General features: G+C 35.4%; 2 protein-coding genes across 2 annotated transcripts; one reads left to right on the top strand and one right to left on the bottom strand.

Annotated features, from left to right (window-relative positions):
- Positions 1-853: 853 nt before the first annotated feature.
- On the bottom strand, positions 854-8,400 carry lgi1b (leucine-rich, glioma inactivated 1b). Its single transcript, XM_051914313.1, has 8 exons — positions 7,815-8,400; positions 7,592-7,663; positions 6,717-6,788; positions 6,554-6,625; positions 4,995-5,066; positions 4,731-4,900; positions 2,357-2,521; positions 854-2,222 (listed from the first exon to the last, which is right to left on the bottom strand). Exons 1-8 carry the CDS (start codon positions 8,003-8,005, stop codon positions 1,405-1,407), a joined length of 1,632 nt encoding a protein of 543 aa, XP_051770273.1. The 5' UTR covers positions 8,006-8,400; the 3' UTR covers positions 854-1,404.
- Positions 8,401-10,214: 1,814 nt separating this feature from the next.
- Positions 10,215-26,640, top strand: fra10ac1 (FRA10A associated CGG repeat 1). The gene is made up of 14 exons (XM_051914317.1): positions 10,215-10,343; positions 11,795-11,874; positions 13,013-13,105; positions 13,188-13,233; positions 13,800-13,876; positions 14,031-14,114; positions 14,195-14,279; positions 15,182-15,227; positions 23,377-23,490; positions 24,169-24,211; positions 24,300-24,436; positions 24,749-24,793; positions 25,923-26,010; positions 26,142-26,640. The coding sequence occupies exons 1-14, from the start codon at positions 10,305-10,307 to the stop codon at positions 26,182-26,184; spliced, it is 1,020 nt and encodes a 339-aa protein (XP_051770277.1). The 5' UTR covers positions 10,215-10,304; the 3' UTR covers positions 26,185-26,640.
- The last annotated feature ends 161 nt before the right edge of the window (positions 26,641-26,801 follow it).

The following is a 26,801-nucleotide window of genomic DNA, read 5'->3' as shown; positions in this document are numbered from 1 at the left end:
TAAGACCTTCGTTCATGTTCAGAACACAAATTAAGATATTTTTGATAAAATCCGATGACTCAGTGGACTGCATTGCCAGCAAGATCATTTCCTTCTTCAATGCCCAGAAAGGTACTAAAAACATATTTAAAATAGTTCATGTGAGTACAGTGGTTCAACCTTCATATTATAAAGCCATGAGAATACTTTTTGTTCGCCAAAAATAACAAAATAACAACTTTATTCAACAATATCTAGTGATGTGCGATTTAAAAACACTGCTTCATGAAGCTTTGAAGCTTTACGAATCTTTTGTTTCGAATCAGTGGTTCGGAGCGTGTATCAAACTGCCAAAGTCACGTGAACCATTCAAATTTCAAAACTCTTATGACGTAACGAAGCCTCGTTTACTGAAATCCTATGATTTTGGCGCTCTGAACCACTGATTCGAAACAAAACATTTGTAAAGCTTTGAAGCTTCATGAAGCAGTGTTTTGAAATCACTAAAAAGTCACTATTTTGTTTTTTGGCGCACAAAAAGTATTCTCGTCGCTTTATAATATTAAGATTGAACCACTGTAGTCACATGAACTGTTTTAAATGTTTTTAGTACCTTTCTGTGCACTGAAAAAGGAAATGATCTTGCCTCACTGAGCCATCGGATTTTATCAAAAATATCTTAATTTGTGTTCCGAAGATGAACGAAGTTCTTACGGGTGTCGAACGACATGAGGGTGAGTAATTAATGACAGAATTTTCATTTTTGGGTGAACTAACCCTTTAAGGAAAAATATGGACATGGACCTATTTCTGACAGGTTTCAAGCATGCGCTTCACCCTCACAAAATTCATGCATCACGACAAAACAGGCTGATATTTTTCAAAGTTTTATTAGTTCTAACAAAAAAGAAAAAAAACAAGTACTAGTAAACAACTAACCTTCCTTCCCACAGTTACTTTTCCTCAAGAGTTGAGCTAAATCTAAGTTTATTGCATTCTGATAATTAAAAGAAGTTGAGTCAAGACAAGTTTCAAATCTATCACATCCAATGTGGTTAAACTGCTCGCTTTTGTTTAAAAAAGTTAAAAATGGCTTTTTACATCACTGTAAAAATGTAAACAGTTTATTTGGCAGATTGTTATCACGTCAACAGCTAACTGATTTGACCTTTGTTGTTTCCTTATTATACCTCTTTAGTGACTACACGGCAAGCATGAGAATACGTTAACAATAGCTTTTGTTGAAAGGGACAAAAAAAACAGGAAAAATGAAAAGTGCAGAACAGATGGTGACAACAGAGAAAGACACAAAGGGCGTTTCTAGAGAGGCATTCATCTGGAATTATTATTATTAGCGCTAGGCTAGATCATGCATGTGTTTTCACAATAGCCAGGGTCTGGTTCTCTGCGCTTTCAATTGGCACCCTAACTGCTTAGGTCGATCATCAAGTGCTCGTAAATCTGTGTCTTCCCTTTAAAGCTGGAAGCCAGCAGGAACTCTCTGTTGTCAATGGACACCAGTGAGAATGCCCTCGGCGCCTGGACGTTGAGCTCCTGGAAGTGCACGAACTGGCTCTTCTTGGTGTCCCACTGATAGACCTGGGTTAGCGAGTAGTCGCTGCCTAGGATGGCGTACTGCCAGTTGCCGATGGAGACGGGCTGGAAGACCATGGAGCCCCGGGAGGGCATTGTCTGTATCTCTGTGAACATAGCGCCGTCCCACTTCATCACCTTGGAGTCGCCAATGAAGCGCGTCAGACAGACAAACAGCTCCCCCTTCACCTTAAAGTGTTTGACGGCATAGACGTCCTCCATCTCTGGAATGTCCGTCCGCCTGTCGAACTGCTTCTGGCTTCTGCTCCACTGGTAGATAACGGGCCGCTGTGAGCTGCTAGACAAAATAAGATGGGGCTTGCCGGCGATATCAAGGTACTCGACGTCCGTGTCACGATACCAAGGATGGAGAGACTGGTGCGAGTAGAAGCCATTGCCGTTCCACTTGTACACCGTGGTGGAGCCGGCCTTCGAGCTGTCCGCTATCACGAAGAAGAACTCGCCGTCCGCTCGGAAAGTCTCAATGTCGTTGGGCTTCCTGATTTTCAGGATGTCGATGTCCTGGATTTTGATGAACTTATTGGCAGAGTTGTCCCTTTTGTAAATGTGAGAGCCGCCGAAAAGTTGAGCGACTATGATGAAAAGGTGGTTATCGATGACCATCGGCTTGCACACCACTGTGGAAGTGCCTGTAATGACAAAAAAGCATTCAAATTCAATTCATTCAATCAGTCTCGGCATTAAAGTGGTCCTTTTTAGCTACTTTTTGTAGGGCCAGAACAGCATTGCACTCTGGGTAGGAGGTGTGATGTGTGATGCTCACTCTCTATGGTGTCATAAGCTCTGAACTCCATGTTGACGTGGTCCCATTCCAAAAAGCTGCATTTTCCAGAGAAAGGCTGGGCATATACGACATACTGATCATTCCCAAACGTAAAGGACTCCACAGACATGGACTCAAAAACAAGGGTTTTCTTTAAAGCAAACTCTGCAACAAACAAACACTGATTAGTTGATATGATGGTCATTTTTGGGGGCTTTTAGGTCATGTTTTCAAGCCTTTCTTACACATTTCTATCACTGAAAAATGTATTAAAGGGTTAGTTCACCCAAAAATTTAATTTCTGTCATTCAATACTCACCCTCATGTCGTTCCAAACCCGTAAGACCTTCGTTCATCTTCGGAACACAAATTAAGATATTTTTTGATGAAATCTGAGGGTTTCTGAACCACACATAGGCAGCAACATCATTGCACCTTTCGAGGCCCAGAAAGGTAGTAAAGACTTCATTAAAATGCTCCATGTGACTACAGTGGTTTAACCTTAGTAGAAGAAGAAATTGTTGAATAAAGTCGTTATTTTTGTTTTGTTTTTGCGCACAAAAAGTATTCTCGTCGCTTCATAACATTACGGTTGAACCACTGCAGTCACTTGGACTATTTTAATGATGTCTTTACTACTTTTCTGGACCTCAAAAGGTGCAATGACATTGCTGCCTATGTGTGATTCAGATACCCTCGGATTTAATCAAAAATATCTTAATTTGTGTTCTGAAGATGAACGAAGGTCTTACGGGTTTGGAACGACATGAGGGTGAGTACTCAATGACAGAAATTTCATTTTTTGGGTGAACTAACCCTTTAATGACTCCAATATAAACTGCTTGATTGATTATATTGTTGCCATATGTAAACCATCCTGTCTCCAAGCTCTAAACTGCTAAATGTGGGCATTTAGGTATTATAATCATGATTTTCCATAAAGCTGCTTCAAAACAATGGCTATTATGAAAAGCACTATACAAATAAAACTAGCTTTGGCAGTCAGTTTTGTGGCTTTTAGGTCATGTTTCCCAGCCTTTCTTTTAGATATCCATGTCACCAAAAATGTATTAATAACTCCAACTTGCAATATACTATTAATATATGCAGTGCTATCCTCATACATACAGTGCACTGACATAAAGCAATAAATATTAAATACTAATGGACGATATATTAGCCAGGCCAATTAATCACATGACATGTGGTCATTTTGGGATTATTGGCATTCAATTTTTTTGTGCACTAATTATTTGCAATTTCCATTTAACAGTCTAGCATACATTTTACTTGTTTTCATTAAATTGCACTACATAAATCAGCCACCCTGCTCTCTAGATAGGGTAGGTTGGGATAAGATGCCCCCCGGGACAAGATGACCCCCACCTTAATTTTTCTCCTGACAATAGATGACACAAAATCTTCATCTCAGCACTTTTGATGAATGTCTACACTATTTTTGTTTTTGTCATTTCATCTGAAATCTGAATATCAACATATGTGAGATTTAGACAGTTTTGAGGTTAACCGATCTAATTTTGTGTCTGTGGAAAATAGTGTTCTGTGGCATTGTATTATGTTGAATATCAATGTGTTTTTGTGTATATTTGTTATTGAGGGATTTGTGGACACATTAATGTTTTTTTATTTGTGGAGTAAAAATGACAGTTTTTATTTTAAAGTAAAAAAGATCAAATTAGACCACTGGTGTAAGATGACCCTCCATAATTGGCACAGAAGGCCTCAAGTAGCATGTTGTTACTAGTGTTATTATTTTTAAAAATGTAATAATTATTGTAATTAATGGGGTTATTATTCAGTATTTCCATGAATTAGATGTACATTTCAGACATCTTTGCTCTTATTAAAACCTATAGGTTAGTGGAGTGAAATTATTCAATTTGCATTCACAGTGTTGCTATTATGCTAGTCATATTTTGTACGATAACAACGTAATTAGAAAATGTTTCTATTTATTTCCTAAAATAACACATTGGCTGATGCATCATCATCCTGCACATTCTAAACTTAAATCTAAATATGTTACAATCTAAAAGTAAATCCACATTGTTCTTAAGGGGGGCATCTTCCCCCATCCTACCCCTCCATCATAATCAGCCACTATTTGAAGCTTTCGAGATCTATACATTCCTTGTACTCCCAAAGGGTTTTACAGATCCGCAGCTTTACATGTCTTTCGGGAAAGCTAACCATAAATATTGATGAATCTTGTGCACTGGGGCATAAACCAATTTTTAGGGTGAATACGTAATCCTTTTGCTGTGAATGCCTTTTATTTATACCTAATGCATTTCTAAGCATTTCATCAGCTTATTTGCCAGAATGTACTCAGGAGAATCCAGTGCACAATTACCTGCTGTAATGCAGTCAAACGACTGAGGCACTAGGTCATTGATCTTCCTGCCTTGATAGGCTGGAGGCCCACTGCAGTATAACTGATCCACCGTTGCATTCGTGTTGTACATCCATTCCACCAGCCACTTCAACTTACAGTCACAACTGAACATGTTTCCTCTGAGATCCCTGCTCAGTGGATTTACAGATATGACATTTTAAATCACTTTTTTCTGGTATATTATATTACAAGAATGATGGACTTGAGTGGTAAAATACATACACTTTTGTTAAGGCATCCATTCCTTTGAAAATATCTTTGGGCAACGTCTCAAGATTATTGTAGGCAAGACTCCTACCAAACAAAAACATTTGTTAACATCGACTAAGAATGAAAAATACTTCTACAGCACTTATTAATGTTTTAATTTTTCATTTCAACATTTACTGCTACATTTTTAAGATCAAAAGTTGTATCTGTTAACATTAGTTAATGCACTGTGAACTATAACATGAACATTATTATGTTAATTGATGCATTAATTAATGTTAACAAATGAGACCATATTGTAAAGTTTTACAAACTCTAGCATAATGACATATATTTAAATAAAACAATAATATACCATTCAAACATTTGGGATTGGTAAGTTTTTTTTAAATAAGTCTCTTCTGCTCACCAAGGCTGCATTTATTTGATCCAAAATACAGTAAAAATAGTAATATTGTGAAACACTATTTCAGTTTAAAAGAACAGTTTTCTATTTGAATATATTTTAAAATGTAATTTATTCCTGTGATGCAAAGCTGATTTTTTTCAGCATCATTACTACAGTCTTCAGTGTCACATGATCCTTCAGAAATCATAATATATTCAAATAGAAAACAGTTGTTTTTCAATTGTAATAATATTTCAGAATATTACTGTTTTTACTGTATTTTGGATCAAATAAATGCAGCCTTTTTGAGCATAAGAGACTTCTTTTATATATACAGTCAAACCAAAAATTATTCAGACATTTTTGATATATTTTCACTAGTGGGTCAGGACACTATAGTTCATTTATGTAAGTGAGGATAGCAAAATAAAGTAAACTGTCACATATTATACCCAGAAATTCTTCATACAGTGGACTACCAGTAAAATTGATAAAAAAAAAAAAAATTTGGGACCAAAAATTATTCAGACACTTTGACCTGACCATGTTTTGCTTAAGTGTTATCTGACATAATTAAGATCTTGTCATATTTTATTAGCATTTTTTTAAACTATAGTGAATAAACTGTATTAATGAATGAAATGATCAAGGTGTCTGAATAAATTTTGGTTTGACTGTATGTATGTATGTATATATATATATATATATATATATATATATATATATATATATGTGTGTGTGTGTGTGTGTGAGACCCTGGATCACAAAACCAGTCATAAGTCACACAGGTATATTTGTAGCAATAGCCAACAATACATTGTATGGGTCAAAATTATCGATTTTTCTTTTATGCCAAAAATCATTAGGATATTAAGTAAAGATCATGTTCCATGAAGATATTTTGTAAATTTCCTACCATAAATATGTCAAAAAATGTATTTTTGTGAGTGGATATGCATTGCTAAGGACTTAATTAAGACAACTTTAAAGGCAATTTTCTCAATATTTACATACATACATCAATGGAAAGATCATTTATTCAGCTTTCAGATGGTGTATAAATCTCAATTTCAAAAAATTGACCCTTATGACTGGTTTTCTGGTCCGGGGTCACACATATATATATATATATATATATTAAAATACTTGTATTTTAATAGTTCTAAAACTTTGATATACTCACAGGTGTATGAGAGATTTCAAACTTCTAAAGGCATGGGGCGAAATGGACTCAATTTTGTTGTTTTCAATAAATCTGAAAGAGAGTGTTGCATTTATATTAAAATGGAGTGATAATCTAAAAAGACTGAATGATGAGAGTTTCAGACACAATAAATCAAACTCACAGATATTCCAGATGTGGCAGGCCTTGGAAAGCATCTTCGTCGATGGAGTCAAAAGAATTGGCTGTAAACAATCTAGGAAGTCATGGAACAAACAAAACAAATTCAAGTGGCTTCAGAGTTTGCATCGCTGGATATTAAGCAATGTTTCACAAATATAACCACAAAACACAAACATTTTCATATGAGGCTAGTGTTTAGCCCAGACACATAATTAAATGTGTACATGACAATCAGCTTCATCACGATGAAGACAAAATAACAATAGCATTCCTGTTCTCCCCGCATACCTTTCTGTTTTTAATCATATTGCTGAAAGACCCCTGTCACATGTAGTTATCTTTAGCCCAGCATATGAAATGAAAAAATATTTTCACATAATCTTCTCATAAATTCTTTCCATATTTGTGCATTGGCAAGTTATTGCACAATTAGACCTAACACAGAGTGTTAAAGATAAAAGACTGGTTTTGTTTTGCATAATAGTGCCAAATCCAGCCGTCAGATTTGCATTTTCTTTTGTGTGAGTTTACATTTGCATAGAAACGCATTAGTTTCTGCCTTCAAGCCTTACCGACGTTCATTTCTAAGGTTTCGTGTTTTATAAACGAGGACCGAGATGGTGTGATATTATAAAAGCAATATTGAAGCTTATCACGAGGACAGGGCCATGTCCCTCACAGAGCAGCTGCATTGCATAATATTCACAGCAATTTAAAGGCTTTGAGAAATTAGACACGCTGAAGAATGTCCCCAAAACAAGGGGCGGGCTGTAATTGCCTAGAACAAACATTGAACCACTTAACATGGTGATCACCCCATCCTAATAAAGAATCCACACAACAACAACAAAACAGATAACACTAACAGAAACTCACAGAAGCTGAAGGGATGGCGTGTGGAGAAAGCTTCCCCCTGCAATCTCAGTGAATCCAGACTTCACAAATGATCTGTTAGGAAAAGAATCAGTATAATCTAGAAGTAAAGATTATACAACACATACAAAGGTTCAAATGCATATTCAAAGACTTATCTTATTCATGCACACGATTTGTATTTGCATTGTGTTAGTAAATGAATCAGTACTGCACTTGAACTTACAGTGAGACGACATCAGGAGGGAAGCTGTGTGGCACAGATCTCACATTTTCACACAAGGCGTTATCTTTGGTGCACGTGCATCCAGAGGGGCATCTAGGCTGTTTGCCTCTTCTGCTCTCCACTAACAGCAGTGCAGTGGCAACCCACAGCAGAAAAGTGTATCCTCTTATGCTTCTGTTTGCATATCCCATTCTGTCCCGCTGTGTTCCTGAGTGCCGTGGGCTGCTGTGGTGTTTTCGGCTGGTGATAAGTGCTGGTCTGCTGGTCGACTCCCTTCAGTTGTGTCCGTGTGATGAATGTCTAGTCTCAGCGTGTCAGGCGCTCATCCAAGCGATTCGTTCTGCTATACTGAAAATATCCAAGCGGGCTCAAATTTCCTCTTAGTTACATGCGGATTTGGAAATTAAGCCATTTTTTGTCTAATTAAAAATCAACAGTAAAAAATGAAAGTGAAAAAAAAAAAAAAACATTTCCTTGGCGACGCGGGTTCCTTCAGATCCTTGGAGAATCCCTCTTTTGCATCATGTTGTACCAGCTGCTATCCAATGGTGTTATTACTGTGAATGCGCATGAACCAAATCCATGAATAAGTGATAGTGAGAATATTCATGAGGTTTTAGAGAGATGCACCTGCGCCCCTCAAGCAATCAGAGCAAGAAATGCTGTGCCGTTATATGCTTTCATTAAGCATTTTTTATTACTTTCTCATAGTGTTACTTTTAATAAAATATACTACTTTAATTACAGCATTATTCAAGCACCTTACATTTAGCCTATAGATTGTGCATTATAATAGAATCCTATATGTTATTATCCATTAAATGTAATTTATGTATGTATATATGAAATATAGAGACCCTGGACCACAAAACCAGTCATATTTTTTGCAATTGAGATTTATACATCATCTGAAAGCTGAATAAATACGCTTTCCATTGATGTATGGTTTGTTAGGATAGAATATTTGGCCGAGATACAACTATTTGGAAATCTGAAATCTGGGGGTGCAAAAAAAAAAAAAAAATCTAAATATTGAGAAAATCGCCTTTAAAGTTGTCCAAACGAAGTCCTTAGTATATCCACTCACAAAAATAAATTTTTTGATATATTTATGGTAGGAAATTTACAAAATATCTTCATGGAACAAGATTTTACTTAATATCATAATGATTTTTGGCACAATATTGTTGGCTATTTCTACAAATATACCCACTCTATATTGTTACAAATATATATTTCTACACACACACACACACACACACACACACATTTATATATATAAATGTGTGTGTGTGTGTAGAAATGCAGCCTTGGTGAGCCTAAGAGACTTCTTATATATATAAGAAGTCTCTTAGACACACCAAGGCTGCATTTATTTGATCCAAAATATAGTAAAAACAGAAATATTGTGAAATATTATTAGAATTGAAAAACAACTGTTTTCTATTTGAATATATTATGATTTCTGAAGGATCGAGTGACACAAATGAAGTCCTTAGCAATGCATATCCACTCACAAAAATACATTTTTGATATATTTACAGTAGGAAATTTACAAAATATCTTCATGGAACATGATCTTTACTTAATATTACTTAATACTTACAAATCGATAATCTTGACCCATACAATGTATTGTTGGCTATTGCTACAAATATACCTGTGCGACTTATGACTGGTTTTGTGGTCCAGGGTCACATATATATCATTATCATATTATATATCATAATATATATATATATTTATATAAATATATATAAATTTACAATAAGGTTACATATCTATTTAGTTTAAGCCTTTATTAAAAGTGTTTGTTTGTTTGTGTGTATACAAATCCATATAATGTAACAAAGAAACATCTATTTATCTATCTTTAAGTAATTATATAATATAATATAAAATAGAACTATTGATCTATATAAAATAGATCAATGTTTCTTTGTTACATTCTATGAATTTTTCACATAGCCATTTGAGAACAGTAAAGTGCCTGTCCTGATCACTCCAACTCTTCCAGTGCTTTCATTTTTAACATTTTTTCGGAATAAAAGACCAGTTGTTCTACATGTGAGAAAATGGCACTTCGCCCCCTTACCCCTCTAATTTCCAGTCACCGAATCTTTACCAATTTCTGATGAAAACAATTGTAAATTATGAAGCGAATAATAAAGTCTTTTTGAAACAAAGGACATCGGCAAATAACATAATACACAAGTCCTGTCACTTTTATAGTCTGCTTTATCTATAACACATTCACATTTCGATTATTTTATTGCTAAAATACATAAATAACAATTCTTCAGACTGCAATGTAATATGATATTCAAACAAACTGAGACAAAAGGATTAGCCTTAATATTTCCCATCAAATGCAGCACAACTTGACCAGGCATTGTGCACACGGGAGGACGGGTCTACCTTTGTTTTTACCACGTGGTATATACGTCATCATTTCGCGCCCGTCTGAGATTCAGCGGCATGTAAACACAGATGAGCGACATGGACAAAACAGCTCTAGACCTTGTTAAGGTAGTTATAAAGCACAAGTTATGCACAGGAATAAGAAGATTTGATTTAATTTATGTGCATTGTAGTGTTGTGACGGCTTGCGTGACATCAAAGTAAAGATTATATCTGTCTCAAATCGCACACTGATGATCCATGGCACATTATTTTTCTCTGTATTAATTGTACAGATCTACTCGTGCTGTAAAATGACAACCAATAATAAGTGTTACATGTAGTTTGTTACCTTGAAGAAAAACACATGAAATAATAGCCAGAAACGATATTGAAACTTTTATACAATATCTATCTATCTATCTATCTATTGATTAATATTTGAGAAAACAAGCTTGTATGGCTCATATAGTCTGATATAGTGAGAATATGGAGCTCATACTCGAGGAAAAACACCTCAGTTTAACTCAAAGGACAAAAATATGCAATTTGATGCAGATATTGTTATTTACCTGGCCAAAAAGTAAAATGAAATTCTTGCATATAATTGAAATCAATGATTATTATTCATTAAATGGTTTTCATAACAGTATAGCACAGTACTTACATAAAATGCATATAAATATCAGTTATTAGCATAAACTCTATATCTCCCAATAATATGTTTTATGAAAATAAAATTTATAGATCAAAGCTCTGTAGTTTTAACTGTGGGGGAAAACATATAATACAATGCAATACAGTGATGACGGAGAGATTAACAATTAAAGGTTTCATAAGACTTCAGAACTGAACTGACTGAAAGTGTTATTATAATTTAAATAAAATTCGATATTAAATAAAATATGCTATATTAAGAAAATTGTGTTAAATGTCACTGCATATTTTTATTGTGATATGCTGCTCATAAGCATTTTCACTATTATTGTTATTGTAATTCATCATATTCAACATAGTTTTATGTAATGATTTTCCTTGTTGGAAAGCCCATAAGGATGTTTCTCTGTTTTTTTCTTCTGATTTTTCAGTCATTTAGGAACAGTAAAGTGCCTGTCCTGATCACTGCAACGCTTTCAGTGCTTTCATTTTTACCATTTTTCGGAATGAAAGACCAATTGTTCTAGATTTCTTGTCACTGAATCATTACCAATTTCTGATAATAGCAAGTGTGAATTATGACTCAAATAATAAAGCCAGTGTCAGAACTGACCTTCACATGTTGTTGACTCTGGGTGTTGTATTTCCTGTGCTGTGCTGAAGTGGCATCATGGCAGCTGACTCAGTGTATCAAACAAAAGTACTTTTCACCTCTGCTGTGGTCAGCTCTCTCTCATTTTCCTTTTCCTCCTGTACTTGTTTAGTAAATCACCTGCCATAAATCACCATGCTGGCATTTCACAGATTAACAAATATGTTTAAATGTTGTGCTTTGGTACCAGTAACCTGCACACTGTTGCTGGTGATTCTATGCATTGTGTGTAATCAATGTCAATTTGTTTTGTACTATGATCATGTTTTAGGTCCATGGAGGTGGAGGGTATGACTCTGATTTTAGTGATGATGATGGTGGTGGAGGGCAGTCCAAATATGATGAGAAAAGGTGAGATTTTGTTTTATATCACTAACAAAAAAATATCTGGTTTTGGGTATCATAGCATCATGGTAAGTAAGTACATGTAGTATCATGCTACATTAAATTTGATGCTACTTATAATACATATGCTACATATAATATTTTTGATCATCTGTGATATATATACACACAGTACCAGACAAAAGTTTGGACACGTTACTATATTTAATGTTTTTGAAAGACATCTCTTATGCTTATCAAGCCTGCATTTATAATATTAAAAATATTACAGAAAAAACAGTAATATTGTGAAATATTATTACAATTTAAAATAATGGTTTTCTACTTTAATATACTTTAAAATACAATTATTTCTGTGATGCAAAGCTGAATTTTCATCAGCATCATTACTCCAGTCTTCAGTATCACATGATCCTTCAGAAATCATTCTAATATGCTGATTTAATATTATTGTTGGAAACAGTTTTGCTGCTTAATATTTTTTTTATAACCTGTGATACTTTTTCAGAATTCTTTCATGAATAAAAAGTTAAAAAGAACAGCATTTATTTAAAATAAAAATCTTTTTGCAACAGTATACACTACTGTTCAAAAGTTTGGGGTCAATAATTTTTAATCTTTTTTTTTTTTTTTTTTTTTTTTTTTTAAATAAATACTTAAGCATGGATGTGTTAAATTGATAAAAAGTGATAGTAAACACTTATATTGTTAGAAAGGTTTCTATTTTGAATAAATGCTGTTCTTTTTAACTTTTTATTCATCCATAAATCCTTAAAAAAGTATCACAGGTTCCAAAAAAAATATTAAGCAGCACAGCTGTTTCCAACATTGATAATCAAATCATCATATTGTAATGATTTCTGAAGGATCATGTGAACATGAAGACTGGAGTAATGATGCTGAAAATTCAGCTTTGATCACAGGAATAAATTACATTTTATAATATATTCAAGTAGAATACAGTTATTTTAAAATGTAATAATATTTCACAATATTACTGTTTTTACTGTATTTTGATCAAATAAATTCAGCCTTGGTGAATTTATGCACATATAAGCAACAGCAAATAACAGAATATAATTAGAAAGAATGTATTTAATTAGCATAAATAAGAGCTGGTCCTCTTGTGTGTTGTTGGTTGTAGGGCAGGTGAAGATGAGCTGTTACAGAAGCCATTCCAGAAAGGTCGACATACCAAGGTGGCCCATAAAAATGTTGCTGCCCATGAATGGGACAGGTACTGCTCACGTCCATCAAAATAGCAAAGTCCAGTATATGTATGCTGAAATAAAAATTTGTTTTTGTTTTTTTCCTGACAGAGAGGAAGCCAGAAACCGACGGCAACACCTGATATCAATGAACGCTGTATCCTGTCAATAGGCATTTTTCACAAAATTGTGTGACAGTGGCAGATTTGTAGCTTTTGAAAAGCTCTGTATTTCTTTGTGGCTTATTTTGCATTCTATGATTTCAACTCGTTAGACCGAGAGACAGAATGAGACTATGTAATAAAGTTTTGATTAAAATGCATCGTATAAAGGCCCGTTCACACCAAGACCAGTAACTATAAAGATAACTATATCAGCGTCCACACCAGCGGACGATATTGTTCTGTTTATTATAAACACGCACTGCAGTTTTGTCGTCTGCTGCTTTAAATGCTCAAGCTCTTTAAAGCAGGATGAATTCTGATTGGCTGTCAGTGTTTGCATCGTTCATCAGCTGGGAAAAATAGTTCTAAATAGTTGCTGTTATCATTATAGTTGTGGCATCTAGAACTGTATCTTTATTGTTATAGTTATCGTTGTTGGTGTGTGAACGAGCCTTAAGAGTGCTGAAAGTGTATTTTTCAGAAAGTTTGACCATAGTAAACAAAGTGTAAATAAGTTTTTCTTCTGAGTGGCAAAAAATCCTTAACAGTATTTTGTGAGTTTGAACGTCACAAGAAGTTTATCAGCGACTACATTCTGTATTATGGAGGGAGCGTTGAACACCTCAGACGATCCACGTGAGCAATTTACTTTATCTGAAACACTCTCACTCTCATTAAAACTAATGAAGATTTAAAGGATAATGTGCAATTTTTCTGATATGAAATATATGATGAGTACAGTTAAGTGGTGCAGAAATTACACACTTTCTGCGTGTGTTTCCATACGCAGGTCTAAAGATAAGACCGATCTAGATGTGGTGAAAGAGAACCACCGTTTCCTGTGGAGAGAGGAGGATGAGGAGGATATGACATGGTAATGTCTGCTTATCTCTTTTAATTTTAATCTTGACCTCTGCACAGTCCACCCTAAGATAATGTTTCTGAACTGTTTAGGGAGCAAGAGCTCGCAAAGAAGTACCACGATAAGCTCTTCAAAGAGTACTGTATCGCTGACCTTAGCAGATACAAAGAAAATAAGGTTTGCCTTTTCTTTTTTAACACTGCAAAGCCTAATGTGTGACATAAAAGTCAAAAAATATTAAAAGAAGTTTGCATTAATGTAATGTGCTCATATAATATGATATAGTGAGAATATGGAGCTCACACTTGAGGAGGAAAAACACCTCAATTTTATTCAGAGGCCCAAACCGAGCAAAAATAAGCAATTTGGTGCAGTTGTTATTTATATAGCCAAAAATTGAAAAATATGAAATTCTGATAGCTTGTAATGTGAATCTATTAGATTTTTTTTAACAGTATAGCAGACTACTTACATAAAATGCATATAAATATCAGTTGTCTCCAAATGATATGTGACATTTAAATGCTTAGTTTAATGATCTCTGTAGTTTTAATTGTGGAGGCAAAACATATAATACAATACTATAATGATTGAGAGATGAACAAATAAACATTCCTCAAAAGCCTATATTGGATACTCAGATTTTAACATGATGTATGGATAATCAAGTAAACCTAAGTTGCTTCAGTCCAGTCAATGTTCATCTTGAAATATTACTAACAATATAAAAGTTATTCTTACATTTACTTTATAAAAATCTGTAAAGATTTCAGAGTAAAAAGACACATGAACCAAGAGCTGAAGGTGGACATTATTACAATTATACTAAAAAGCCTTTTACTTGCTAAAAAAATGTATAAATCAGATGACAGAAGTAGATTGTGTACATCAGATTTTTCAGCTTAGACAAATTTTGATCATGCTGATAATTTAGAGGCATTAGAAATTCACATATCAAATATGATACTACAGGGCTCAATGTTTCTTATTTTAAATACTTTTCTGGGCATGTTATTTTTTAGTATCTTACATGCTGTTTAATTTCTGTATTTACTGAATTACAACTTTTCTGTTACTAGTTTGGATTTCGGTGGCGCATTGAAAATGAAGTAGTTTCTGGAAAAGGTAAAACATTTTTTCTACTTCTGTACTTATATATTAAACTTTTAATGTTCACATATTTAAGTATTCTGGTTGTATAATGAACAAAACAGGTCTGAAATTCAGAGCAGTATCAAAACAACCACTAGGTGGTGATGCAGTTTTATCTTGTGTTAAAGAACATCTTCATTTTGTCCAAACCAGGGATGGACTGGGACTGAAAAAACAGCTTTACAGGTGACATGACAAATCGGGTCCTCCCTTGAAATTGGGTCTCTATCAACTATTAGTTAATAATTATACTAAGTACATACATTTACATTCTTTTTGTAACTGAAATATTTGTACATTTAGCACGTAATTTAACCTGTAATTACATTAAAAATGATTGTGAATGCATGTAGGCTAAGTGCAAATGCGTGTATAAACTAAGCTATCAGGCTAATTGGGTATCTGTATGCTATGCTAGTACCAAAGCTAACTAATAGAGTACCTCAGAGATGACGTGTTTTTGTAGGCCAACCCAGAAGTTAGCGGCGCACGGGTTCCCTCAATCGAAAGCCTATGCATTTTTCCCATAGACTTTTGGAAAATCGCAAAAAATAAGCTCTGTGTTTAACAAAGGGTTATGACACTTACACGTTTTGTCTATCAAGATAATCTTTACAAGTTGACACAACATTTATACATTTTGAAGCCTAAATAAAGTGGTCAGATATAAAAAGCTAACAGTAGGCTATAAACGGACTACAGCACACCATGGTCGAGGATCAACGTCACCACCACCAAGCTTCCTCAAGCTTTATTTAAAAAACAACTTTATTTAAAAACATGCTCGCTGATTATGATCTGCGCTGTGTATGAATACTTATCCCCTTTTTTTTTTTCATGAGAAATGCTGTCCAGATGTCCTGTTTGTCATGATGACGTCTAAAGTCCCCGCCAAAGGAAGTAGTCCCTTTTAGCAACTTGTTAGCAACCACTGTTTTTAAGACACAATAAAGGTTTAAAAAATCACAAGCGGGTTATAACTGGTGTGTTTTATGTCATAGATCAAAATGTGAAAATATTTAGAGGCTTTTTTAACCACAGACCTTATTTCAGGCGATTTAGCAAAAACCCATTCAAAAAACCCATAGACTTTAGGCGATGGAACCGGAAGTCCGAAAAAATGCTAACTTGCTTCCGGGTTTTGCATACAAAAACACGTCATCTCTGAGGTACTCTATACGGACATTAATGGTCATTATAATGTAGCTCATAACATGATTTTGTGATAACATGATTTTGTAGGAATTGTAATCAGGCACTAAAGAGATAATCTATTCAAATTTGAGCTAATGGGATCACTTGGGGTCCTAACAGAGACCCGATTTCGAGGGAGGACCTGATTTGTCACCACACTGATAATTAAATGTTTCTGAATTGAAAAAAAAAAGCACAGTTCATTTACATAATAAAATATTTAACATTTAAGTAAACTGATCAGATGGTGAAGGCTAACAAAGAATCCTGTGTTCAAATCACAGCTAAATACACTTATTTTTCCCTTTAAAACAGATGTGGTGGCACATTTGGTTACATTTTTATTTCATTTGAGCAAATTTTCTCCAAAGTATACATTGAATATGTTGCATGATTTAGCTTGTTTTATTTATTTATTCAAATGTCTTTCCAGAGTATTTTAATTTCAGATTATTATTTACAGTGACCTAATTGTAAGGTAGTGAAGTGAGGGTTTGTCTGTGTCATAACACAAATCAATGATTTTGTTTTCTCTGGGTCATGGTTCACGGTTATGTTATCTAAGTAGGTAAACAAGGGTGAAGAGCGTGTAACAATCATCAAAATTACACAAACAAATAGGCAGATCCATGAAGAGGCCCTTAAACAACTGATCTGGTCACATGCTGTTACGCTTGTGTGAGAGAGACTAGCAAAGTGCTTTTTCTGTGACTGAGTCATGGACCATCTGCCATCAGGCATCACTCACACCCTGAGCCACAGCTTAACCACTGCAACACACACACACACACACACACACACACACACACACACACACACACACACACACTAGTGTCAAAGGAATCAAAACACTTATTCTGGACAAATGCTATTTTACTATTATTTATGTATATACAGTACTCAAGCAGGGGTCCGGGACCCAGTAGGGGGCCTCAGCACAATTTCAAGAGGGCTGCAAGATGGCTTACAATTATTTAAAATAAGACAATTTTTTAAAAAAAAAATATATTAAAACAGCTGAAATATTTTTTATTTTAATTTGTTACCTAATCAACTTTTATTTAAGAATCCGAGTTCCCACAGTCTTTGAAAACCTTGAGGGAATTTAAAAAGTGTGTCATGTTTAGGCCTGCAAGCACTCTTAAAAAGTAATTCAGGACACATGTTACCACAACTCAAATAAATTCATGGCTGCAAGTAAAAAAAACAAAAAAAACGAATTTATTTATTTAATTAAACCTTTTAAATTGATCATTACAAACATATTGATCATTACATTAACATAATATTGTGTGTAAATAAAACCTAAATTTCTAAATTTCCTAAAGTTTGATGCTGTTATGTTTGACATTTAAATGAGTTTCTGTAATGTTGAAATTTTCATTGTGCTGAAGAGTAGATACATGACTCTATAAGCAATGACTGCGCTAATGCCAGTGAACAAATAATATCTTACTTATTCTTTAAATATACATGCTAAATAAGTTACATGGATTTGAACTGAAATAAACAAGATTAATTGGTTCCAGGGCAACAAATCAAGTAGTTGGAGCAACTTCATTTTTTTGAGTAATCAGCTTAAAAATTTGTGTTTGATACAAATGATTAAGTTCCTCTAACTCAGTATATTTTGTTGGTTGAACATAATTTAATGATGCAAATGGTTGTGTTTTATATATATATATATATATATATTTTTTTTTTTTTTTTTTTTTTTTTTGAGCCAACACATTATTTTTTTTTAGAGTGAGTGCCATTGAAATTAATGTCAATCTCTAAAAATATTATATCAGGTGGAAATTGCTGAGAAATTGCTATTTGTGAGTAAAAAAAAAAATATATATATATAATAACCAGGGGTCCGGGACCCACTAGGGGGCCTAAGCCACAAGATGGCTTAAAATGATTTACAATAAGACAAAATATGTTTTAAAATAAGGTAAAACAGCTAAAATGTTTATTTCTTAAAATACTTCTTATTTTACTTAATTAGCTCAACAACTTTAATTTAAGAATCAGGGTTTCTACAGTATTGGAAAACTTGGACACATTTTAAAAGTGTATTTTTTAGACCTGCAAGTGCAAGTGAAATTAATAAAATAATAATATGTTCTAGATATTCCCAGCTCTAATATATTTTATCAGGTGGAAATTTCTGAAAAAGTGGAAAATCATGTAATCATCAACTATCACAGAGTTTAATTATTATTATTATTATTGTTGTTAAAAATAATTATTTAATTGTTTTTAATATACTACCATTCCTAGACTTCTGTCAAGTCTAAAAAACAAGCAGCTTTGTCAGCAGAAGAGCCTTGGAGTCAAAAATGCTGCACTGCACTATTAGTAACTATTAATATTACTCACATTTAACATTAAATTGTAACTCGTCCCACACCATTTTGTCTACGGATATGAATGATACCTCAAATCGTGCAGCTTAACGAGAAGAGTTTATTGAAGATTTCACTTTAACAACATCCTTGCATCATAAAAGCCACTCACATTTTCTTTAGAGAATATGAAAATCATATAGGTCAATGCACATTTCATTAACAGCTCTACCAACAACTTTTCTCTGCTGCTGAGGGACATTCTAACAGGTCCCTTTAGGAGTTCGTCATGAGGAGTTCCCATCTGCTGGGCATTATTTCAATGTGTAGTATAATGAGGGCATCCCTGAGACTCCTAATGAGGGCTAACCCTGATGCGTTTTGTCATTTCTCCAAAGACGCTGTTTGTCAGCTTCACTGGCTTTAACAGCTTCAGTGCTGCTCACGCGAGCTTAGTTGCAGAGGTCGGCGTCGCATGTACGTCATCAGAGAGACCGGGTAATTGGGCATCACATTAACCCTTTAACTTAAACTTTAAAGGAGCCAATGAAAAATGCATTTTTATCTAGAAGGTATAAAGTTATACTGTACAGCTGAGATGTCTGTTTATGATAAATATGCATTTATGATGCTTTACATGTGCAATACTCTTTCAAGAGCTATTTTTTTTAAATAATAAACATGTTAGTAAGTCTTAGATACCTTGCATAATTATCAGGGTCCACATAAAATAAAATTTATTCAAAAAGAGTGTTTAGGAATAATATATCTGTATATTGGGGTCAATATAATATCAAGGCCATTTTCAGTGATTTGAATTCATAACGTTTTCAATAAACCTAGCAAATTTCAGTTAATTCAGCATTTTAAAGCATTTTACACAACAGGTACATTTTTCACAACAGAAATACATGTAACTGTATAAGCTAGCACTCATTTTGACCTATAGCATACACTATGTAACTAATACTAGTAAAACAAGCTTAATTTAGACCTTTTTGTGGAATGTGTCTGCATTCTCAGTGTTTCTAAAAAGACATAGCTGCTACCTTAATAGTTAACTTCTACGTCAGTTTTTTCTTACTAGTTGCGAAACCGCATACTGTCAAAGTAGGTACTACATTTGAAGAACTTACTTGGCGACCAATAAAAAGTATGTTCTATATAGTATGAATACGATCCAGACATGCTGTGTCCACTATGTTGGCATTGCCATGTGCTCATTAACACAAATATCTAATCAGCCAATCATGTGGCAGCAACTCAATGCATTTAGGCATGTAGACATGGTCAAGACGATCTGCTGAAGTTCAAACTGAGCATCAGAATGGGGAAGAAATGTTGATTTAAGTGACTTTGAATGTGGCACGGTTGTTGGTGCCAGACAGGCTGGTATGAGTGTTTCAGAAACTGCTGATCTACTGCGATTTTCACGTACAACCGTCTCTAGGGTTTACAGAGAATTGTCTGAAAAAGAGAAAATATCCAGTGAGCGGCAGTTCTGGGTGTGAAAATGCCTTGTTGATGCCAGACTGGATCGAGCTGATAGAAAGGCAACAGTAACTCAAATAAACACTCATTACAACCGAGGTCTGCAGAAGAGCATCTCTGAACTCACAACACATCAAACCTTGAAGCAGATTCGCTACAGCAGCAGAAGACACACCGGTTCAGAATTTGGCTTAAACAACATGAAAGCATGGATCCATCCTGCTTTGTATCAACGGTTCAAGCTGCTGGTGGTGTAATGGTGTGATGGACATTTTCTTGGCACACTTTAATTAAGCATCATTTAAATGCCACAGCTGCCTAAGTATTGTTGCTGACCACGTCCATCCCTTTATGACCACGGTTTACCCATCTTCTGATGGCTACTTCCAGCAGGATAACACACCATGTCACAAAGCTCAAATCATCTCAAACTGGTTTCTTGAACATGGCAGTGAGTTTACGATACTCAGATGGCCTCCACAGTCACTAGATCTCACAGCCACCAGCTCTTTCAACACCTTTGTGTGATGCTATCAAGTCAATATGGACCTAAATCCTTTGAGCAATGTTTCCAGCACCTTGCTGAATCTATGCTACAAAGTATTAAGGCAGTTCTGAAGGCAAAAGTTGCAACATTATGATTTGATTCCATACATTATTGATTTCTTGTTTGACACTATTATTTGATGGCCAATCAGCAACTTCAGTCAGGCATATTAGACCTGTAGGAAGATCTCCTCCTTTTAGCAATTTTTTTCCCACTCAAAGTAAGGTCTACCATACGGTTGAGACATCAGTTAAGGAGTTAATCTGCATGTGCAACGTGAGGTTGATACCTCAGTCACTCTCTCTGCCGCAAGATCATCTGCCATCTACGTCATAGCTCAAGCCTTTCTTAAAGTTGCAACATGACATAATCCTTCAAAACAAAACCAGTTTGTATTACTTTTTCACAGTGCAAATTGAGCACATTTTAAATAGCAAAAATTTGCTTCCTGTTTCAACGTGGACTGTTTCACTTCCAGGACAAGAGTTTTTCTTTCCTAACAAGCTACTGAAAAAGCATTTTCCAAGAAACTCATTCCCAGAGAAGCTTTTCCATACAGAACATACCTGGAGGACCTAATAATATCAATCTCAGAAATGAGAGTGTTGTAAACTTTAAGCAGTTCACTTTCAAACAGAAGTGTGGTCAGGCTCATGGCGATTGGCCAAAGCCAATCCAGACGGCACACTGTCAGAGGTTTGGGAAGTCTGGCAGAAAAACTCCCCGATGACGCACTTTTCCCTCAGCTCCAATCTGGAGGATCCCCTTGTAAGCCTACTGGAGCTAATGTCAGCCTGCTGATAGCTGAGGTGAAATGCCAGGCCAAGGTCATGGGAGGAGAGTGGCTTTTGCTCTGTCTGTCTCACTAGCCGTTTACTGTCAGTAACAGCCAGGGCCGTCGCTAGCGGGGTGAAAGGTGGTGAAGATTTTATAGAGGCCAATTAATTAAACCCGGGGGGATCACCTACCCCCCTACTCCCCCGGAGTGCGATACCCCAGCTACGGCCCTGGTAACGGCAGTGAAATCACATGCAGCAGTTAAAGCCTGTTTTCAGTTTGGCTTGTTGTGCACATACTTCACATCAAATTTTAGAATTATACTAAAAGGCGTTTTCTTTCTAAAAAAGCTTAAACTATAAATCAAACATCAGAAGGCATATAGTAGATTGTGTGCAACAGGTTTTCAGTAAAGTTTTGATCATGTTGATAATTTAGAGGCCTTACACTGTGTCCACACCAGACACGAGCGGCGCGATGTGACGCGACAAAAGCAGACTGAATCCATTATAATCAGTGATGCTGTCTACACTGGATGCGGTGCAAAATGATGAATTCCCCACAGTAAACTGATGCCCCGATCTATTTCTGATGTAGGAAAAGTGTCCCAATCAACCTGAGTTCACCCTACTTCAAGCCCTTGCACTACTTCTGACACAAATAACAAAGGGCTTGACATTAAAGGTGCAGTAAGTGATTTCTGAGAAATTCTGTTGATATTTGAAATCACCAAAACAAACACACCCCCACCCCTAAAGGATCACACCCCTATCTTTATAGCTCCGCCTCCAAATTCACAAACACGCTATGCAACACAGGCACCTCCCCCTAATGAGTGGACGCACCCCTTATTGCTGATTGGAAACAAGTGTGTTTTGCTGCTCAGGGTCCGATCCACTTTTTAACAGCGTTTCTCAGTAATTGCTTACTGCACCTTTAAAATGCTTAACGCCAAATGCAGGTGGATTTCAGCAGTGGCGTGCAACAGTCACTCCTGCTAGCCACTTTGGCGGGTTGAATTTTATATATAATATATACATTTTTCAATTGTAGTCTTTTAAAAAGGCATCTGAAATAAACTAAGTGCAATGTAGTGTTGTCAAAAATATAGATTTTTTGACATATCGATACTGAAGTATCTAAAACACTTCCAATACTAATTTTCCACAGGTACACGATACTAGCTGTGCTTTCTCACTCTCTCAGCTCTCTGACAGCGAGTTGACACACAAACCCACCTCTCCTCACTCACTTGTTTTATTTGCTCCAGATGAATATTGTTGGTATTCGCCTCTCAGTACTAAATTGAGTCATTTTTCGCTGCTTATTGCGCTTAAACAGTCAAATACACACAAAATAATGCCAAAAGGCTGGAATGGGTGAGTATTCACGTAAACACCATCAGTTATGTTTTAAGTGAACGTAAAACAGTTGAGAAAGAAAACGCATGTGTAACAGTATAATGGGTCGGTGCATCATCTTAAAGTGACAGCAGCCTAATTTACCTGCTGCCAAATGATAAGATAATATATATATTATATATTACTATTCAGACAGTATGCGATTTTGGACACAGCGATGGTTGCGTCCAGCCTCAAGCTGTTGCGGCACGAAGCGACGCAGCAACTGTTGCATCCGGTGTAGACACAGTGTTAGAAATTTGTAATAAAAAATGATACAGTATGCTTTACTGGGCTTGATCGTGACCTACAGTTTCTTTATATTCTATCTGTCATGTATGTTCGATGCAACTCACATGTGAATGTCCTGAATTACACAGGCCAGTTCTTTTGCGGTAACAAGCGCTGTGAGAATAAGGAGGGTCTGAAGAGCTGGGAGGTAAATTTTGCCTATGTGGAGCATGGGGAGAAGAGGAACGCCCTGGTGAAACTGCGTAAGTGCCAGAGCTGCGCCGACCATGTGGCCATCTAAACCTTGCATGCTGTAATCCCCTCCGCTCACAGGACACAGGGGTAGAGCTAAATCTAATCAGCGTGGATTTAGGGAAGCCCATGTCTGTGTTTGTGAGATTTTACTGTTAATATAGCATGCTTACTGTTGATGAAGTAAGGACGCTACTTTACTTCAACTGTCTACAGTGCATTAAAATGCCTTTTTGAATATTATATACTAAGTATAGTGTACTAAATTGGGGTCTAATTTAAACCTGGAAAAAGCTTTTAGCATTCTGATTTAAAAAAAAACAAACAAAAAAAAACCTGAAGACTTAAAGGGATAGTTCACCAAAAAATGAAAATTCATACAGGTTTGTAACAACGTGAGGGTGAGTAAATGACAGGATTTTCAATTTTGGGTGAAATATCCCTTTAAGTACAGATCTATGCTCAAAACGGTCATGTGACATTTAACATTAAAAAACTGAAAAAATTAGAAAAAAATAGACCCCACTGTAAATGGTTTACCCAGCTAGTTTTTGCCCAACCAATATTATTAAGACATTTCTAATGTTGCATTCACTGTTAAATTTGACCTAAAGCATTTTTAATTGAGATCAAATCAACTGAATTTGTTTCAACCCTTATAAATATTGATATATCACATTATTTTCAAGGTCTGTGTCCAGAGTGCTCCTACAAACTTAACTATCATCACAAGTAAGAGCATTCAAACATTACAAACACAATTGAATGTTCAGATATCTTTAAACTGGCTGGAAACCTTGATATGTAAACTCTGCTCTAGGAGAAAGGAAGTAACGGTGAAGAAGAGACGGCGATCGAAAGAGAACGTGGACAAGTCACTCATTAAGAAATCCAAATCATCCCAATCCAGAAAGCACAAGCGCAAAGACAAACGCAAACACAAAAAGAGGCGCAAAGGCAAGCACATTTTCACTGCAAATCAAGCCTCCAAACATTTCCAAGATGTGGCTTGTTTGAACAGCATTCCACTGCATGTCTATGCTTAACTTTTGTGGTGGTGTTTTGTAGTCTAGTTAAAGTCTTTAAAAGAGAACATGTCATGGATAATGATTTAAAGTATTTTGAGACAAAAGAGTATCTTTCCTAAGGCAGATTAAGCACATTTGCCAACTAATTTTTGTTGCCCCCAACTTAACACTTGGTTTAAATTCTAGGTTTTATATTGACAAAAGCTGTTTATTAAAAAAAAAAACATTTTTATCTGTACAGAATACTCATCTTCAAGTTCAGAGGAGTCTCAGGGGTCAGATAAAGGTATGCACACACCTTTTCCCCCTCTTTCCCTCAATAATGACGAATGGCCCTCATCTAGTACCCTCAGGCAGAGAATGTGCTCTGTATACCCTAATAAACATGTTCAGACATCTAAAACAACTCCTATATTCACATAAATCCCATTACAGAAGATGTTGGATGGGATCATTTAAATCCCTGACCTTAAAGGGATAGTTCACCCAAAAATGAATTTATCCCATAATGAAATTATGAAAATGAAATTATCCCATAATTTACTCACCCTCAAGCCAATCTTCTTTCAGTCAATCAGAGTTATATTAAAAAATATTCTGGCTCTTCCAAGCTTTATAATGGGAGTGAATAGTAACTGAGATTTTGAAGCCCAAAAAAAGCACATCCATCCATCATAAAGTAATCCATACGGCTCCAGGGGGTTAATAAAGGCCTTCTGGAGCGAAGCGATGCGTTTTTGTAAGAAAAAATATCCATATATCTTTATAGACTATAATCACTAACTTCCGATAACGTCTGTCCGCGCGTTCACGAGAGAGTTGAGTTCTGGTGTATGACGTAGGATGTAGGAGTAGCGTAAGCTTAGGTGAGAGGAGACGCCACTCATGGTTTAAACGAATAGGGCTGTGCAACAAACTCAAGCTCCTCTGACATTTGTCTTTAAAAATTCTTGTTTTAGACTTCAATACGTCATGCATCAGGTCAAAGTTCACTCTTCCGCCGTACAGAAGCCATTGATTCTAGTTTATAAAGTTACAAATATGGATTTGTTTCTTACAAAAACGCATCGTTTCGCTTCAGAAGGCTTTTATCAACCCTACTGGAGCTGTATGGATTACTTTTATAATGGATGGATGTGCTTTTGGGGCTTCAAAATTTCAGTTACCATTCACTCCCATTGTAAAAATATTTTTGAATATAACTCAGATTGTGTGCCAAAAGAAGAAAGTCATATATACACCTAGGATGGCTTGAGGGTGAGTAAATTATAGGATCATTTTCATTTTTTGGGTGAACTATTACTTTAAATATTATACTTAGGCATGTAACTCTCCCCATACTTGGAAGTTCTTTTACTACAATGCTTTCATCAGCCAAAAATCCTGATATGTGTCTAACGTGGTGTATGTTTCAGATGCAGAGAGTGAGGATGAAGAAGAAGAAGGTCCTTCAGAATCAGACCACTGGAGAGGTCCAGCTCCCACTGTGGAGGAGAAATCCCGGTGAGTGTATCATCATTATGATGTATTTTACTACAATGTGGAGTATATAGAAACACAAATATGGTGAATGTGTCTGTAAATCTTTCTGAAATAGTGCACTGACAAACCTGATGTGTCTGATTCTCTTTCAGGGAGGAAGAATTCGATGAGTATTTTGAAGACATGTTTCTCTGAGTCTAGGAAAGGAGGATCCAAAAGAATCTCCTTCCTACGGTTTTCTTTTTATATACACTTTTTTTTTTTTTTTTTGGAGAAGTATGGTTTGATTACAGTTTGGTGATTGTTATAATAATTGTTTTTTATATATAATTTTTACTGGTCCTCATTCAAGTAGAAATAATTGCATATGAAGAATCTATTCATAAAATATTACTAGAATATATATGCACACAATGCAACAATTTACATAACAATACTTTTACATGAGGCCTATAATGTTTACCTCTCAGATATTTATCATTGAGAGATATTTGGATTTCCACTAAGTACAGTAAAAGATTTTACTTTTGCAGCAATGTCAATAAAAACATTGTAGGAATCCATAGCAACTTAACTATTTATTGAGTTTACAATCAGACACTATGAAGTGTTTGTATCATCTGAATCATTAAATGTTGACAGAATGACTGATGTGCTGTTTTCACTGTCACTTTTTCCTGGGAATCACCAGCGCATTAGCACCAACTATTGGATTTCTGAAATAGAAAGACTTTCTATTTGATACCTCTCACGTCCAACTCACATGGTCACAGTAGACTATCACACTGTCCAGGGCCTCAGATTTCCCGACG

Source organism: Ctenopharyngodon idella, chromosome 12 (genome assembly GCF_019924925.1).
Source record: "Ctenopharyngodon idella isolate HZGC_01 chromosome 12, HZGC01, whole genome shotgun sequence".
NCBI lineage: Eukaryota > Metazoa > Chordata > Actinopteri > Cypriniformes > Xenocyprididae > Ctenopharyngodon > Ctenopharyngodon idella.
The sequence above is the reverse complement of the archived record's forward strand: the minus strand, read 5'-3'. Positions and strand labels throughout refer to the sequence as shown.